Source organism: Pan paniscus, chromosome 5 (genome assembly GCF_029289425.2).
Source record: "Pan paniscus chromosome 5, NHGRI_mPanPan1-v2.0_pri, whole genome shotgun sequence".
NCBI lineage: Eukaryota > Metazoa > Chordata > Mammalia > Primates > Hominidae > Pan > Pan paniscus.
The window spans coordinates 132230919-132249444 of record NC_073254.2 but is presented as its reverse complement, the minus strand read 5'-3'; the positions used below and the strand labels follow the sequence as shown (position 1 = coordinate 132249444).

Here is an 18526-nt window from a genome sequence, read left to right as displayed (position 1 = left end):
CTAAAAATGAAATCTTAGGGAAGGGAAATTAGGGGAAGAAATAATACAAAATACCCTTAAATAACATGAAAAGGATGGAAATTCTGTAGCAATTTTGAATACCATTCATGCTTTAAAAGGAATAGAAGTAGCTTATGAATGGTTCATGATACTGTAGTTAAAATTATATTCCTGTATATTTACCACTTGTTGCAAAATCTGTTTTTTAAATAAGCTCCCCAAATTAAGGAGCTGAGTGTTCAGGATGGTAATTCATCTGCCTTGCTTTCTGTAAGCAGTTGGTGCTTGGTGTATTTGTTTATTAATGAACTATTTGAAAATGGCCTTGTTACCAGTGTCCCTGAGCCGACTGCCACTCTGAAATACTTGGATTTTAGCCTAAAGATCCATTCTTCTGAGGCTTTTTAGGTGTTTGACACATAGCAGAGTTGTAAAATATTTGCTAAATGGGTTCTACTGCTCACATTTTACAAATAAGAGCACTTGGAGTAGAATTTCATTATCATTTGTCTCATAAAATTTGACTCATAAAACGCATGACAGAGTGGGAGTTCAACACACAATCCTAAGTTTGGAACGGGTTACAAACCCTCTGTGGGGTATAGCCTTCCTTAGTGTTGAAGGATGAAGGTGTTGGTTTCATGGCTCAGTCAGAATTGCAGTGATGGTATTTTATTAGTACAATTTATGGGCCACAGTTTTCCTGTTAGGTGGGGCCAGACATATGTCAAGCTGCCACATATTCTGCCTGAGCAGACATCTGCCTCTGATTCATGAGGGAAACACCTGCACACATGCTGGTGTATATTACACAAAGAGGCATCCTTTTCCAGGGCCCATTGTCAGATCCCTCAAATGGAACAAAGGAGGTGTCAGGGATACAGCTGGATGTCACACGACTGACTTCTATCGAGGTTGACTTTGCTAATGAGGGATCTACATTATTTGCTTCATGGTCTATTTCTATCTACACTATATAAAAACTGTTAAAAACTAAAACATCAGTTATAAATTATTGTATTTAAATTAAGAATAATTGCCATATGTCAAACCAAGTAATAAGAGAGGCCTAATGGGCAGTCTCTGAGGACTATCTGATAGTCTGGGTGTCCATATGGACTCAGCCACACACATTCATGGAGCAAACCTGAGTTTGCTTAAGAGAGGTCACTCCACCTTACCCCATCCGTCACCTGCATTCTCCCCTCCAAGATGACTGCGGAGTGGTATTAAGACCTTTTGATGACAATGGCACTTTCCTGAGAAAAAAGGGAGACATACTAATGGGATATCTTGTATGAGACTCTTGATAAATCTGATAAACTTGAACAGAGATGACTTTTATCCCAGGTATTCCAGGGAAAGGCAGAGATGGACGGCATAAGTTTGTTTGCAGCCCCAAAAGAGGTGTGAGCTTCAGCAATAACGCCACAGTTTTCCAGCATCATTTTCTTCTTCATGATCATCCTCACCAAGAAGCGTAGTTGAGTGACTAGAGCACTAATGGTGCATCACCTTGCTCTATGTAAACAGCTTTCAACAAGTTCCTTCTTCGCTAGGCCTCAGTTTTCCCAAATTTAAAATTAAGAACTAGATACAGTCCTTCCCAGCTCTGGCATTCTGTGTTTCTGTAATGCCAAGACACGTCCAATACATATTGATTAAGCATCTGCTCTATGAAGGCACTGAGGATTCAGCAACAATTCAGGCGAATCCAGTTTCTGTGCTCAGGGAGTTAAGTCTTCCAAGGAAGAAAGACAAGGAACCACTAACTTAAACATTGCTAAGCTGTGTGCCCTAAAGAAAAAAAAAATTGCAGCTCACTCAGGAGAACCAGTTAAAACAAATGACCCTGGTACAGACAAGTCCAAAAAGAAGAGAAGAAACTAATAGTTACAGAACAATTTCTATGCCTTTATATTGGACATTAAATGCATTAAATATTAGTTGATCCTCACAACCATTCTAGAAGGTAATAAGGTGAGCAGCCCCATTTTTTCAGAAAGGGAAACCAAAGCCGAGAGTTAAATAATCTGGGCAAGGTCACCCAGGTAGAGCTGGAACTGAAATACTGATGATCTCAGACTTTCTGCTGCCTCAGGCTGTCTCCAAAGGACTTAACTATAGGAAATTACATCCACTGCAAGGAATAGATTGCAGTGTGTCATGTCATGCCCATGGCAGATCAATCAGTTAGGTCTAGAGGCTGTGCTATCTTAAATGTAAGCATATTTGGAGGAGAAATTCATTCATTCACTCAACAAGCATTTACTGCACAGCTGCCAGGTGCATGGTGAACAAATGGGGACTGAACACAGACATACATGGACATTTCTTAAAATGGCAAAAAGTAGATTTATCATATCCTAGCCATTTTGTATGTAAATGCTAAAGAAGTAATACGTATATGTGCATGTTCCTGGGGAAATAGAAGTAGTTACAGAGCTATTAGAAGCATAAGAAAAAAAAAAAGGACAAAGAATTTTAAAGAAATTTGTTCCCCACATATGAAATGTTCTTGATTCTTTCATTTAACATTTAATTCACTACAATTGTATTGAGAAACCTATCAAAATTGACTAGCTGACATGGATCCCACCTTTGAATACAAACCCTTATCTATTTTGATTCTCTGAAAATATGCTCCATCAATTGAACAGGGGAAAATGTCATTTTGCTCAAGTTGTTATAAATTATGATAGAGGAATTATGATATGCGGAGTGCAATCCATCTTTCTTTAGATAGTGCAATCCATCTTTCTTTAGATAGTGCAACTTCAATCCCCAGATGGATAGAATTCCATTTGTTAGCTCTTTTCAGTCTTCTACTAGCTATTCCAGAAATATGCCTTGTAAGAAGCACTTATGTCCATGCCATTTCCTACCTATGGCCCCCAGTGAGACCATGCGAAATTTTGTTGTCACCACTAAATGAAGGCTTAGAATAGTTACAGCTAAAAAGACCTTTCCATTTCAACAAAGAACAATTATCTTGCAAGAGATGACTTCAAAGAGTTGAACTCAACTTTTTGAAATGGAAAGTTGAGTTCAGGATGTTGGAGGAGATAATGGGTGTTGGTATGGTTTTGGCTGTTTTCAGAGACTTGTGCCTGAAGAAGGCTGAGGAGGGTTAGGGTTATTTAAAGAGGAGGAGGGGAAAGCAAGGGAGATGGGCTGCTCTCCATCAACAAAGAAGTGAGAAATGGGGCCATGAGGAAGACATGATTGAAAGAAGCTGAATATAAGTAATCCTAAACTTTTGGCCTATTTCTAGCTCAGTCTATGAGCCACAGGGATTTCTGGTGTCATATTTAATAATTTTCTAACAAAAGCTGACTGTGCTTTTATTTTAGGGTTTAAAACCATCCTAGTTGGTAAATTAACATTTTTCGACAAGCCTTTGAAATTTGGTAAAGGCAACTTGATTATTTGAAAGAGTCCTTGACCTTGGACTGTCTGAGAAAGAAAGTGAATCAGGTATCACTTCGCACATCTGCTTGACCACTGAATAGTCCCCAGATCAAGAGCCAGCTGGTCTTTCCTACCACTGCTCGAGCACCCTGAGAACGAGGGTGTGCTGGTGACTCTGCACCTGTCCCCCCAGATCCAGGATCTGCCCCTGCCTCAAGAGACTGATGCCCAAAGGCTACAGCACGCAAGCTCCCCTGCATTTCAGGGAAAGTAATAGGAGAAGGGAAAGTTGGGGCCATTCTGCTCCACTTCCTCTCTGCCTCAGCACGGCTGTTCAGGCAGAAGCCATGACCCCCAAGATGGCAACTCCCGCCGGCAAGCTCCCCTCCTCCACAGTTCCAGCTTTCCCTGGCTTTGTGTAACAGGCTTTCTTTATCCCCTTGGGCCCTAGAGGGAGCAGATCTTTGCAAATTTTACTGTTTCTAGCTTTTATGCCCTCTCCATTCCTTGCTCCCTTAACCTGCCCACAATTCGGTAAACTCTAATTCTCTTCTTTCTCTTCATTTAAACTCTCTTAGGTGAATTTTGATTATTCCTGCTGGGCCTGACTACCTCAGTGACAAGCCCCCTCCTGAAATTCATGGCTTTTTCCATTTCCTTTTGTCTAGAGGAAACCTTCCCAAAAGCATCTACTACCATCTGCTTTAACTGACAAATTATTTTACCTTCACATAAAGGAAGAGATTATATAAAAAATTTTTAGCAAACTATAAGAACATAATCTAAATTCCGTAGTTCAACTTCATTTGAATTATTGCACAATCTTCTCCTGGTTCCCCCATTTCAACTCCAGGCCAGCTGGACAGGGCAACCTTTGGCCTGAGCTTGTGGGTTACTCTTGTCATGTTCTGCCAGTCTAAGGCCACAGATAGTTAGGGCTCCCATTATTAGCTCTCTTGATCCCTAAGGAAGCAAGACTGTCTGAGTTTGGGTCATAGATCCTTTCTTAGGACAGAAAACTGGCCTGTAAACCCTCTTACTTAAATTTTAATATTGTAATTTCTCAGTCAACTGGAAAATGGGAGTATTGTGCACTATTTTGAGGATCTTTTACCTCTGCCTTAAATAGTAAGGCCCAACTAGAATAAATAAGCACCCTAAAAGTCCTTTGAGTTGCACAGGTAGCCTGGGACATGTAGCTTTACTGCTAGCATAAAATAATTAGTGGAAAACAGATTTAGTAGCCACTCAAATATTATAGAAGAACCTAAAGGCTGATGTATGCTTTAACTAAGACAGATATGTGTGAAATGTGCCACATGGGATGAGGCAGCTGCTAGCTGTAAGGTGAAAAACAAAGGAAGGACAAATTAAGTAAGGAATGTTACTTTGCTTATTTTTAAACTGTGTTAATAATAATGATACATAAAGTGAATAACCAGGAAGTTGGGGAAATTATACACAAGCGTCTCAATCTATTGTCAAGACCACATTAGTCACTTCCTAGAGATGATGTTTTAGAGATCTCACCGGGTATAGACATGGAAATCCTATATCCAGACAACCTAAGTAGGATTTTTGTTTTCCTTTCTTTTCTTTTTCTTTCCTCATTTGCTCCTTTTCCTCTCTCTTTCATTCTTTCATGAGAACGTGTATGTCCTCCATGGATTTTAAGAAATAACATAGTCAGGCGGGGCATGGTGGGTCACCCCTGTAATCCCAGCACTTTGGGAGGCCGAGGCGGGTGGATCACGAGGTCAGGAGTTCAAGACCAGCCTGGCCAAGGTGGTGAAACTCTGTCTCTACTAAAAATACAAAAATTAGCCTGGCATGGTGGCAGGTGCCTGTAATCCCAGCTACTCAGGAGGCTGAGACAGACAATTGCTTGAACCTGGAAGGCAGAGTTTGCAGTGAGTGGAGATCATGCCACTGCACTCCAGCCTGGGCAACAGAGCGAGACTCCGTCTCAATATAAATAAATAAATAAATAAGTAAATAAATAAAATAGTCGAAGCCCTGAGACTCTTTCTCAGTCTCATCCCCACTCCTTTACCCTTAACTGGCCTGATTTCTCAGATTCCTATTTCTTTCTTCATACTTTTCTTTATATATGTGTATCCCTACACAATATATTACATCATATTATTTTGCATGTTTTAAAATACAGTATAAACATCATACTGTTTCTCCTTTGCAACTTTTTCCTCAATATTGTATTTAAAAGATTCATTTGTAGTTAGAGATATCTTCACTTGTGAAATTTGCCTAATTGCTCTCCAAAGTGTTGGCACAATTTGCCCTCACTTGCCTCATTCTTTACCAATTCAAACCCATTTTTCTGCTAACGTATTTTAGGCATTGACTTGCTATTTGCGAATGGCTACGATAGGTGATGAGGACACAAAAATGAGTAAGACACTATCCCTGTTCTGAAGGAGTTCACAGTGATTTCAGGGAGGCAAGAGTATAAATTAAAATTTATAATGTCATGTTCCGTGTGCTCTGATGAAGTCTGTGCAAGGTGCCATGTGAGTGACTGAGTCTGAAAGTCTAGGGAAATAGTTCCCAGGTGAGATGAAGTAGGGAAAGACATCCCAGGCCTCTGTAGCATATGTAATAGTATATGCAAAGGCAAGGCGGGCCAGAGCATGATATTTATGAGGGTGGTGGGGTATGTGATTGCATTAGAGCAGAGGGAGCCAAGGCTGATCCTAAAGAAATAGTTTAAGGTTGGATCCTTGTATGTCATGCTAAGGAATTTTACGTATTCATGTAGGTAATGAATGAAGAGCCACTGAGAGGTTCAAAGTAGAAAAGTAGTACGATAAGTGTTTTTAATTAATTCTGGTAATGAAGAATGAACTGGAAGGAAGAACTTCTGGTGATGGAGAGAGTAGAGTGGAGAGAATTATAATTATCCGAGAGAGAAACACCAAGATCCTGAACTAAATAGTGGTATTGGGAACAAGGAGGAAGAATCTCCCTGGTAGTATTTCAGAGGCAGAGCATAAACTCTACAAGGCAGCAGCCTACAAAGGGAGGCAGGAGGTAGGAACAGCCTAACCCAGGAGGACGCAAGGGCATGCATTATGTGTAGAGAATTTAAAAACAACAATAAAACTTACTAAAACTCAGTCTGCTTTTTATTATCACCATGTGCCAGCAATTCTAAACAATGTCAATGACAAAATTATCCTCCCTGAGAACTCTTTTGTTGTTTAAGGTCTAAGCAGTTGCTGTGGTTACTGTTGAGTTTTGATAATATAACAAATATGTAAACTTCAAATTAGCACATTCCAATTTCTTAACCTTTAGTAAACATTGTTTACTAAATTTGGAGAACTCCTAGTCCTACAGCCCACCCCAGCATAGGTAGGGGTATCAGTTTAGAGAGTAAGTTTATAACAGTTCAGAACTGTGTAAGGTCAATCTCACTTGAGACTCTAATCTCTGTGGTACTTCATATATCTGCATTTAAACCTCAGATTCGAAATAAACAATAATAGCACAGTGACTCTGAAAGGTAAGATAACTTGGGTGCTTACATTGTGTCATTCTATGTGCAAACCATCCTCTGATCCTTAAGGAATTCCCTCTTCTGGAAGTATTTCCAAAAATTACTTTAATGCAAAATACATTAATGTAATTTAAAAGTGTTAGCCCATTACCTTTTCTTTTTATGTTATATATTCTTTATCTTTAACTGAGACATAATATAAACATAATATAAGGAGAAAAAGAGATTTGGGAGAGGCTATGATAAAGTCAGTGTGGGACACACTCAACTTCAGGTGCCTATAAAATTGGAGATGGACTTCTCTAACAAGCACTTAGAAACAAGGGGGTGGCATAAAAAAGTAAGATCAGGGATATGTAGAGAGATTTAGGAATTACCAAAATATAGCTGGAGGATAAAATTGGGGGAGGGATTAACATCATCCACAAATTTCATCCATACATAAAAGTGTATAGATAGAAAAGAGGGCTAAGGAGGTTACCCTGGAGAACACCAGCAATGTAGAAGCAGCAGAAGATGAACCACTTGCTTCTGCCCCTTCCCAGTCCCCTGCCAAAAAAAAATTAAATTAAAAAAAAAAAACTGAGAAAGAAAGGTAGGCAGGGGAAAAGCCAGAAGAAAGAGTTGTCCTGGAAATCAGGAGAAGAGAGAACTTCAAGGAGGGAAGAAATTTCAAAAATGTTTGCTTTTTTTTTTTTTTTTTTTTTTGAGACAGTCTTGCTCTGTCGCCCAGGCTGGAGTGCAATGGCGCAAACTCGGCTCACTGCAACCTCCGCCTCCCGGGTTCAAGTGATTCCCCTGCCTCAGCCTCCCAAGTAGCTGGGATTACAGGCGAACACCACTACAACTGGCTAATTTTTATATTGTTAATAGAGTTGGGGTTTCACCATGTTGGCCAGGCTGGTCTCAAACTCCTGACCTCAAGTGATCTACCTGCCTCAGCCTCCCAAAGTGCTGGGATTACAGGCGTGAGCCACCGCACCCAGCCATCAACAATGTTAAGTACTGGAATTCCATCTTTGTGAGGGCAATTTCAGTGTGCAGTGGAAGCAGAGCCAGACGACGTATGGAGGCATGGATCAGCATAGCATGAAGGAAGCAGAGCCAGTGCGATTAAGTTCTCACTCAAGATCTGCTGGACAAGAAGAAGGAAATAAAGGGGAGGCAGATAATAAAGGGGAGGGAGGATATTCTTGGATATATATCCAAGGGAAGGATATATGTATAAAAGGGAGGGAGGATATTCTTGGATAATAAAGGGGAGGGAGGATATTCTTGGAGGACAATAAAGGGGAGGGAGGATATTCTTAGGTAAAGACGTCAAGGCTCATCCAACACAGGATGAAGCACCTAAGTGTTCTCTTTGCCTCCCCTCATCCCTGTGGATGTGAAAGTGCATGGTATGTGAGAGGAAGGCCAGATGATGGGGCCGGGTGTGATGGCCAGAGATGCGTGGATCCCAGAGCACAGATAGAGGGCTTCTCTTTCCTACAGTGAAAAGAGTACTGCTTCTGAGATGGGCAGAGGACACAAGGATGAGTCAAGACAAAGGGGAATTTAGAAAAAAAAGACAGTATGAGAGTTCCCACCCAATAGCCTCTGTGTTTTCACTGAAAGAAGCAGGATTAGCTGCTGAGAGTAAGAGGGTACAATAGAAGTTTGGGATACATTTATTTTTTCCTATTAATTCACAATAGCATTTCTTCAGTGATGCAAAAACCTGTGAGGAAGAGCAAAAGGAAGGAAAGACATGTCCTGCCAGTCACTTTCACTTCATGCCTTGCATCTTGAGAAATCTAGGGTGAGAATAGCACTGAAATACCCACAGGACCTCAAGACAGAAGCAGGTTCATCTACCAGCAATGGACACTGATGAAACAACCCAACTGCCTTCACTGAGTACACTGAAGAGAAGCTGTTGTCATTTATAGACAGTTCATCCTCCAAACTTCTTATAAAAAGAAAAGTAATTTAGGCAGACTTTTGCAAGACTATAGGTCATTAAATTGTAATGATCAAACTGGATCATCCATAAAAAGCACTTAGCTCAGTGCTTGGTGTCTGTCAGTAAATTATTAGCTGTGATTTATAAAAACCAGATGAAGATGACAGAGATGTCTTTCACCTCACAACATTGACTCCTTCTAAGCAGCTAAGGAGTCAAATAAAAACCCCCTAAATGCCTGTAATTCTGAAGTCATTTCTGTCTACTCATTCTTATTCCTAACCCTTGTGTGCCGCATCTCTTCCTTTCTTGGAAATGTGTCCAAGGCATTTGCCCCAGTAAATTAAATAAAACTGAGTCAGTTTTCAGATGTAAAAAAAAAAAATCTGGCAGCGTCAGAGGCTATGTTGTGTAACCATAGCTTGGAAGGCGAGGAGTGAAAAGAACAAGCCAGTTACAGGAGGCGATGTGAGATGAACCCAGAGCAGAAAGCCAGATGTTAGCAGGAGATTTATTTCTAGAAAAACCAAAGGAAAAAAGGCACCACTGAAGCCTCGTTATGTTATATAAGCAACAATCTCTACTATAAACAAGTGACTTGACAATTACTTTAAATAATTTTCAAGAAGCAAATTAAAGAAATGTTCATTAGTATTAATAAATACGATCATCCTCAAACCCAACATTTCTAAAAGAAAACCTGTACGGCTGTAGGGTCTGTGGATTTTCTTAGTTGATTGTTTCAATTAGACAAATAAAGAGGGCTATTTATTAGCAAGCGTAGCAAGTACTTCAACACACGCCAAGGCTGTTGGTATCTACAGTTCAAATAGTTGATGAACAGGGTTTAGGGACAGTTATTTGAGAGCTGTGAGTGGAGCACTGGTTTCCACCCATGAAGCCCATGAAGAGTGCTGAGGAGTAGCCACAGAAATGTGATGTAAACATGTGATAACCCTGTCTCCACTCTTTACAAAATTAAAGGACTTGGCTTAAGAGTGGTTAGGATGGCTCTGTGCTCCTTGGAATTCCTCAGGCTCTAAGTCACAGTCTCTATTTTATTGATGGTTAAATTGAGAGCTGGAGTGTTTTGTAAGCTGAGCAAGGCATGGCGGATACAGGGCCTGAGCAGTAAGCACAAAGGTAACTCTCTAGGCCAAGTAGGGGAAACCAGCACCATAGTCTGTGTTTGGTTTTTGGCCTAGCTTTATTATGCCAACCTAAGAAAAAATGCCTTTGAACTGCATAAACCTCCGAAGAATGTTGAAACCACTTTCCTAATTGAGTTATGGTGAAATCGCTGTCAAAATCTAAAAATTAACTTTGCCTATTAAAATGTGGGGAATTTCAATTATGCAAACAAGAGCTTAGAGATACCCAAGGGAGGATGCATGAGTAATTGTCTTCGGATTCAAGTAAAATCAATCAAGAAGCCAACTTCTTGGTAACTGCAACACATAACCCATTTAACTCATTTTGGCACTTTATAGGTTTGTACACGAAAAATCAGGACATGTTAAGCCCTATCTGAAAAACATATGGAGCCAAAAGTTAGCAAAAGCTTAAATTCAGAACTGCTTGCCATTTCAGATATTGCATATTTTATTTTTACTGACACAGAAAAAAATGGCTTGTGAAATACCTACTCATTTAATATATTCATATGTTCTCAGAAGTCATTCCTCCTTAGAAAAGGGTGGAATATTTTGGAAATTTTTGAATAGATTAAATCATGTTTTTCCCCACTAGAAAATCCTTGAATACTATCTGATTCTTAAGTCTGCCCAAGTTTTAGGCAGATGGAAGTCAGCATTGTGCAGAAACCACAGACTCTTAAGTAAGGGCACACAGTTTTAGCTCCTAACTGAGCATAACATTCTATCTTAAGCTGACTTTTATTATTTGCTAAAACAAAACATGGAACTCACTATAACTAAACTGGAACTAAAAATCATTGTTGTCTGGAAACAAGAAAAAAGTGGATTCATTAAATACATACAAAAACCTAAGCAGAAAGATAATGTAATGTGGGCTGTTAAATTTGAAGAAGACTAATTTGGATGGTAGCAATGATTCTGGACACCAGTGAATGAATTTAGAGGGATTTTGGGTTTGTTTTTTTGTTTTATGCTTTCTATTTGGAGCCTCAATAAACTGAAGCAAAAGTTGTTGAATCAAATTCTAAGTCTAATTCAGAAAGGAAGATGAGTTGAGTCAATATATGTCATATGTTCGTAGATCTTTGGTTGGAAACACAATGCAAATAACTATTCCAATCAGCTCCTATGAGAATAGACACTAGGGCTGTAGAGTGTGTTCTTTCTGATGGAATTTTGTTATAATTAATTCTTCATCATTTGCTGGAGCTGGAGACTTGGGTCTGATCCTCTTTGGGACTCAGAAACTTCAGAATTTATCTCATACTCTCAGATGACAACTTCAAGCTCTTCCTAAATCCCATCAATTTTTGCCATTGTTAGTTTGTTTAAATGGGTAATTAGGGACCTTAGATCCCTAGAAGATCTATTCAAGTATGTAAGTGATTTAGTAAATCAGGCTTCTCAACAGAAATTCTGAAGTTCTCCAAATTCTGTATCTATGCAAAAGTAGTGGCTTGTGGGCAATTAATTAGCTCCTCTGTGATAGTGTTTGGGAAACAGTGAGATTTTTGTGAAAATTTTTTAACTAAAATTTTGTTACTTAGATTGGTACCCACTTTATTTAATAACTGCAAATGACTTAAAAGTTTGCCATAGCCAAAGTATGCATACTGGACTATCCTTCAAAAGAAAGTGATTTAAATATTTTTAGAAATTTTTTAAAATGTTATATCCAATGACAGTATTGTTGGTATGACTCTGGTGCTCTCAACGGGCTCTTCAAATGAAGACAAAAAGAATCAGATACTCGTATAAAGGTCATTCACTTGGTCCGCTTTGTTAAACAATCTTAATTCATTATAACTATATCTTATGAAATAAATAATATTATGATCATATGATAAACCTCTGGAAATAATTCCTTCTGCAGTGATAACAACATGTCCTGTCATCCCAGTTCCTTTAAATGTAATTGACACATGTAGATACACCACACTCATTTCCTCATAAAGTTACATCTAGTTCTCATTTCCATAAATGTAAAATTAGGCAAGTACACATAGAATGATTTTACTCCAAGCCAGACCTCATACTAAATATAACAAAGTAAGCAAATGGGAATTTTCACTCTTATTTTTCAAAGGCAGAAGTAAATGGTATTGATTAATTCAGTCTGAATGGTAGAGCAGGAGGCAAGCTGTGATAATAGGAGTCTCTTAATAATAAAGAGCTGTAAAAGATCTACAAGTGACTTAGTGGAAGGTAATTGGTCAAAGAGAAAATTTGGCTAAAATAAATATTTTTAAAAGTAAATTTCCCATTCAATGGTTTTCATATATTAATAACTATGTATTTTTAAGTATTGTGTCTATTAGCAAAGATTTTTTTCTGGGATTTAAAGGAGGCATTTTACATTTTTTATCCATTTCAGCCTGCTTTGAAATGTTAATAGCAGCAAAAATTTGGAAATAACCTAAATGTCCAACAAGAAATGTTTGGTTCAATATATTAATGGCACACAAGATGGTTAAGAGCTAAAACTTGAGGGAAAAAATGAAGGATCTAAATCCTGGGTCCACCATTTCTTATCTGTATTAGCCGGCTTCAGTAATACATCTCTGTAAGTCACAAAGTCCTCACCAGTAAAACAAAGACAAGGGAACCTACCTCATAGGGCTACTGTGGTGTCAAGTGAGAGAATTGTGCAACATAATTGACACAGTGACTTAAACATGGTAGATATTCCTGTTCAATTAAATAAACTTTAGGTATGTATTTATTTATGAGGGGCAGCAAGTTATAGCAAAGAAAGATTTGGATCAGTCTGAACTCTTGGAGTTGTATGACATTGATGGCCACTATATTATAATTATCATCATCATTACCCTTGTTATTACTATCAATTTTTAAAAAGACCATGGCACCCCAGAATGTACAGATCCTCTGAATGCTAAGATTGTGTTTTTACAGTTGTCTAGTATAGGACAGGCTTCTCATGTGGAAAAGAGGATTCAGTGTGGTATCAAAAAATTGATTGGAAGGCTTTCTCTCTTAGTCTCTCATACATAGACATTCACAAACACCATCTTTGTTTAGTAAACTGTGGAGACTCTTCCAAAAGAAAATAGACACTAATTTTTGGAGAATCCATTCAGCTCTCACAGGCCTCTAAATAGCACAGGTGTTAGAATTACTAAGGATAACGATTACATTAACCAGGAGCAAAACTAAAAATATATCGTTCTACTTTCATACTTGGAAATATCTGCCTTTTGATATTACAAAAAGGCCAATTTTGCCAGGTCCTTTGAAATTTCAAAGAAAGATTCAGTAAAAATAAATAAATAACAGGACTCACTGGAGCCATGATGAAATATTTCCACCTAAAGGAAACAATCTTAAACAGCTCATCCTTCAGTACACTCAAACTTCTCTTGAACCACTTAAAAACTCCATTCCAGGGAGTCCTCCAAAGTTCCACAACACCAGACCCAAGCTACCCAGGACATGTGCTCTAGCAGGGCATGCCCAGGGCCCCCAGATAGATGACTGAAAAATATAATTCTTTCAGGTGGACAAGGCCCAGCAGGAACGTAGTGTGCCAGGTTTCCCTGCCAGCCCTCCTCACCCTCTCGGCGGGGGGCCAAATGACTCAACACAGCCCTGTTCCTACCTCCCTTTTCTTCCCATCTCCCACATTATAAGAGACCAGAGCCAAGTTATCCTTCACCCAAGGTCATAATCTCAGATTGGGGAGTGGTAAGTGGATAATGACAGGCTCTCACAGTGAACTCTCCTCCTAAACTTGGCACATCACAAAGATTTCATCTTGCATGCCGTCCAATCTAGGCACTGGCTGCTGGACTGTTGACAAAGAGTTGAGATGAAATCCAGCCTTAGCAGAGAGCAGTGGATGGATTATCAGTATATTCTGTGGGCTCCCATAGTATATATGTCTCCAGTTTGCTGTCCTTGTCCAAACCACCCAAATCACCAAGTGTTCATTGAGCAATTAATATATACAGGGCATTGTGAGAGATGCTTCCAAACCTGGCCAAATATCAGAGTCTTTGGGGAGCTTTTTAAAAATGCAGATCCTTCACAATTTTTCTGTAAATCTAAAGTTATTCTAAAACACAAAAGTTATTTTTTTAAATGCAGATTCTTTGGTTTCACTGAATCAGAAGCTCCCCAGAAGACTGTAATATGGTCATTTAGAGAGCTCAGAAACCACCATTTAAGAGGCTACTAAGATAACTAATATTAAGACCGTCACTACTCTTACCCACTACTCTTATAAAGAAAACCCTGCAGTCATGCAAAACTGCAACACATTCATGGGTCATCAGATCAATTTTATGGGTCATGACCAGGATATACTCTTAAATACAATAGAGAAGTTTTAGGTACATTATTACTTTGTGAATCTTTTCTCTGAGACACATATATATGGATATCTATATCTATCTCCATATCTACACCAATATAGATATAGATACCAATCTGTGTACTGCATCGCAATGAAAACATGTATGTTTTACTTTGTGGCAAAGACTAAAAATGTGAAATTAAATGGTCTAAATTAAATGCTTCCTACTGCAATCTTAGTGCCTTTCCCTCTCTTGTTTTCTAGTGGAAACTAAGAAGCTTACCATCAACCACAACTCTCCATTAAAAAATTATAAATTGATCTCTTAGCCTTATTTCTCTAACTTGGAAATGTGGAATTTCCTTGCCTTTTTTTCATAGACAAATGTTGTTATTCTTTATTAAACTTCCTCCAAATGGGGTTTATTAAATTTTAGTTTTAAAGTGTGAACTGATGTGTGTTTTTTTTTAAATACTGTGAATGGTGTTTAGTGACTCTTTCTTTACAGAGTAAAAAGCAAGGGGAAATAGGTTTGCATAGCAATCAGAGGGACTTCAGCCAGATATAATGAAAATTTCCTGGTCGCCAGGGAAGTGCAAACTACAATGGGTCAATGGGGGTGTATGATGTGAAATCTTGGACTCTGTAAGTCTGTGGAAACAAAGTAGATTCTTATCTGTCTGGAATTCTTTAGACATAAGCTTGTCTGATGGGCGGGGAGCGGATTTCCAGGCCCATAATGCCATTTCTGCCCTTCATCACTGAGACATTCCAAAGAAATATCAAATGCATATCCACAGCCTAATCGCATAAACCAGGAACAATCTCATAATGTGTCTCAAATGGCACACAAATGATATCTGGGGAGGGCAGCTGATGATTGTGCATGTCAATTGGTGCATGACAGGATAGTTTAACATCCCCAAAAGCCACTTAGCACCTCTCAATCTCATGAGCTCATCACAAGGACAAGGGAAAGTCATGTGTTCCTCGCAGCATTCTGAAGACAAATGAAATACATATATGAACAGCACCCACACAGGACTTGACAAGTGTAAGAACTCATTAACTTCCTTATCCCTCCCTTTAACATGTTAGCATCTGAAGAAACAGATGCTTTTAAGAACTGAAGTTCATGAAAGACTCAGTTGCTATCCTATAGCTAAGTTGCTCTCCTATAGCTAGTGATTGCTGAAACGAGAAGTCTTTATTTATAGGGAGCATGACCTCACCCTGACTAATACTTAATTGTGGTCTTGTTTTGTTTTGCTTATACTGGAAGAAAACATTAGCATTTTTTTCTCCCTTACTGTTACGTAATACCTTCTTATTCTTCCTTGCAATGATAAGACAGTGTTAAAGGCATTTCTGTTCTCCTGAAAAGTGAAAGGAGGGAAAAAGTTATGTAACAAAGAAGATTATATATATATCATCTATCACTGAATGGTAGTATAAATAGTTTATTTTAGTATGTTTTGTATATATCATTTAGTATATTCATTTTAGAAATGTTTAGATTGTTTAATAATCACTTTCTCTGATTTCTTCTCAGAAAATATTGACCAAAATCAATCTTTTCAATAATCAAAATGGTTTGGTGTGTCTGTTGCAGAAATGCAATGCTGGATTCTTTCGCACCCTGTCGGGAGAATGTGTGCCCTGCGACTGTAATGGCAATTCCAACGAGTGTTTGGACGGCTCAGGATACTGTGTGGTAAGTTGGGGCACCTATAACACTTCACGTACTTCACTGGGCATTTGCATCTTGGGTGAAGATAAAATATTCTTCGGATGTTTGAGCTACATAGGAGCAAACTGCTAATCAAGTGCTTTTGTTCACCCTTCAGCTTTTCCTGTGAAACAACTCATATAAACTACTTCTGATTTTAAGGGTCCACCAAGGCATATGCATGAGTGTGCACGTGCACCCGGAGGCTCCTGCCCCACCACCCTCAGCAGCTGGTTGCCTGCTGTAGACCAATGGTGGTGGGATTGAAAATGATACATAGAGGGGGAACCCATACATCCAAATTCCTCTGTAATCGTATAGTTTGCCATATGTTTGGCTTCATTCCACATAAACCAGGAGAATGAAACAGTTGCTGCCTAGCCTATTTTAGAACCTAAAATAACCAGGTCTATAGATCAAAATTAGTTTTTAAAAAAGAAATTTAAGTTTGAACCCAATAGCTGATGAAAATGAAAGCTTTGCCCTTGTGGTCTTTGCAAGTCTGTGTTTAAGCCCCCAGGAGACTATTTTTTTCCTTAACTGAAATGAATTCTCCAATAGACTCTTCTTCATTGAAGCGTGATAGAGCCTTGTGCTAAAGATTGAGAAGTCTTCCAGCAGAAAAGTACTTGCTACATATTTCCCATTTTTAATGAATGGACTGACAACTTAAGTGAAAATGGGTGTTGAAATATTTACCAGAAGTGGCTTCAGTGGAAGTCATAGAGGGCATTTATAAGAACTTATGCTCAAATAGCATGTTTTCCTTCGTGAGCTGTATGATACAGCAGAAAAATTCTTCAAGTTCCCATCTGGCAAAAAAGAGGTTTTCCAAAACTACAAGAGTATTTTTGCATAAGCTATAAGAATACTTATTTAAATGCACTCAACATTTGCATAATTGTCCCTATTAGATAATTTTTATTTTAAATGGCCTCTAAGGTGTGTACATGAAAGTGATATTTTATTCACACGTTAAGATGCAAATGCAAATGCAAATGTTTTTATTGATCTTTAACCCTAGAAGTTGCCATTTCTCTAGGGACAGAGAATTAAGTGACAAAATACTAATGTTGCTATCTCTTTGTAGTGTTTATTTAATCCTGATATTTGTTTTCCCTTCCCCCATCTTCTTAAATAAGCATTACAACCAGGATGTCCTCTGTCACAGTGTAGGCTTCTGCAGCTGCCAAAGTCTACCCCTTTCTAATGCTTCCATCTCCGGTTTCCTGTTATTTTAATCCCAGTGACATTTGGGGGGGAAAAATCCCATGGATACACTTGAACTAATAACGTACATCTCTGATAATTTGACCAATGAAAGGTTGTTTGTTTTCTGATTTATTAAAATATAAAGCAGTGGAGACTGTCAAGCACATCAGCTGCTGTTAGGCAGTCAATATTATGAAAGACTGAGATAAATTAAAGAGGGAAGAAGTCCCTCCTGCTAGTGTCTATTGAAAGAAATGACTAAGCCACTCTTTTTACAATGACATTGTCAGAATGGGAGCAATCATGGCTTTATCTCTGACCTAGTGGTGAGAGGAACAAACATCATGTGATTCCCTCCAAGGTCCTGTGACATAACAGGTTCTAATAAATGTTTAGGGATGGGCTAGCATATACACATTTACATGTGCACTCAGTGAAGCTGCCAACATTCCTCCAACTACTTTGTTCCAACGCAGAAAATGAATACAAAAAGAAATAGCCATTTTATTCATCTTAATGATGGTTTCTCCACCTCATCCTGTCCAGAGAAAAATATCTTTTTTCCCTCATTAATGTAATATATGTTCAGTGTAAGAAAACAGACCAAAATATAGATACATTAGTATAATTTTCCTGTTAAACAGATTATTTTAATTATAAATGGCTTGAAGTACAAAGTAAAAATCACCCACATTCCTATCCCCCAGAGCTACACATATAGATATATTCTTATAAATTTAATTTAGAAAGAAAGAAGATAGAGTGGCTAGGCGTGGTGGCTCACACCTGTAATCCCAGCACTTTGGGAGGCCAAGGCAGGAGGATCACTTGAGTTTAGGAGTTCAAGACCAGCCTGGGCAACATAATGAGATCCCATCTGTATAATAAACAAACAAAAGAAAAAAAGAAAAAAGATATTTTTATATTTAATTAAATGTAAGTGAAGGAACAGAAAATGCTTGCACATGAATATAAAAAGAATTTTTTATTTCACTTAGTTGCAAATATGTTAAGTCTGTGGTGTTACACTGGAATCAAACTCATTTTTTTCTGTTTCCTTTGGTGCCGCTATCCCAGACTACTGACGGAGAAGACCCAGGTCTTTCAGCTTCTGCCCTATCGTTCATTCTCAGCTCTTAGGGAGTCAGAGAAGCCCGGGCTCCAACATGAACACTTCTTGTAGCTCACTGTCATGACCAGTGTTTCAGTCAGTTCTTGCAGGTTGCCTGACTTACCTCATTTC

At 38.5% G+C, this 18526-nt stretch overlaps 1 protein-coding gene and 1 long non-coding RNA gene across 5 annotated transcripts in view; one reads left to right on the top strand and one right to left on the bottom strand.

Annotated features, from left to right (window-relative positions):
* The window catches only part of LAMA4 (laminin subunit alpha 4), a 145498-nt gene that overhangs the window by 22235 nt on the left and 104737 nt on the right, over positions 1 to 18526 (top strand). For all 3 annotated transcript variants that reach the window (XM_008975760.5, XM_034962721.3, XM_063605423.1), the window contains exon 3: positions 15955 to 16056. In XM_008975760.5, coding sequence (XP_008974008.2) covers positions 15955 to 16056 — 102 coding nt within the window. The remainder of the gene's footprint in view (positions 1 to 15954; positions 16057 to 18526) is intronic.
* LOC130541608 (uncharacterized) overlaps positions 1 to 18526 on the bottom strand; it is a 95169-nt gene that overhangs the window by 21670 nt on the left and 54973 nt on the right. Inside the window, exon 6 of one of the 2 annotated variants that reach the window (XR_010112504.1) lies at positions 18070 to 18160. This is a non-coding gene — a long non-coding RNA (uncharacterized LOC130541608). Of the gene's footprint in view, positions 1 to 16066; positions 18161 to 18526 lie in introns of those variants that run through there. The other variant, XR_010112503.1, reaches the window with a different exon arrangement.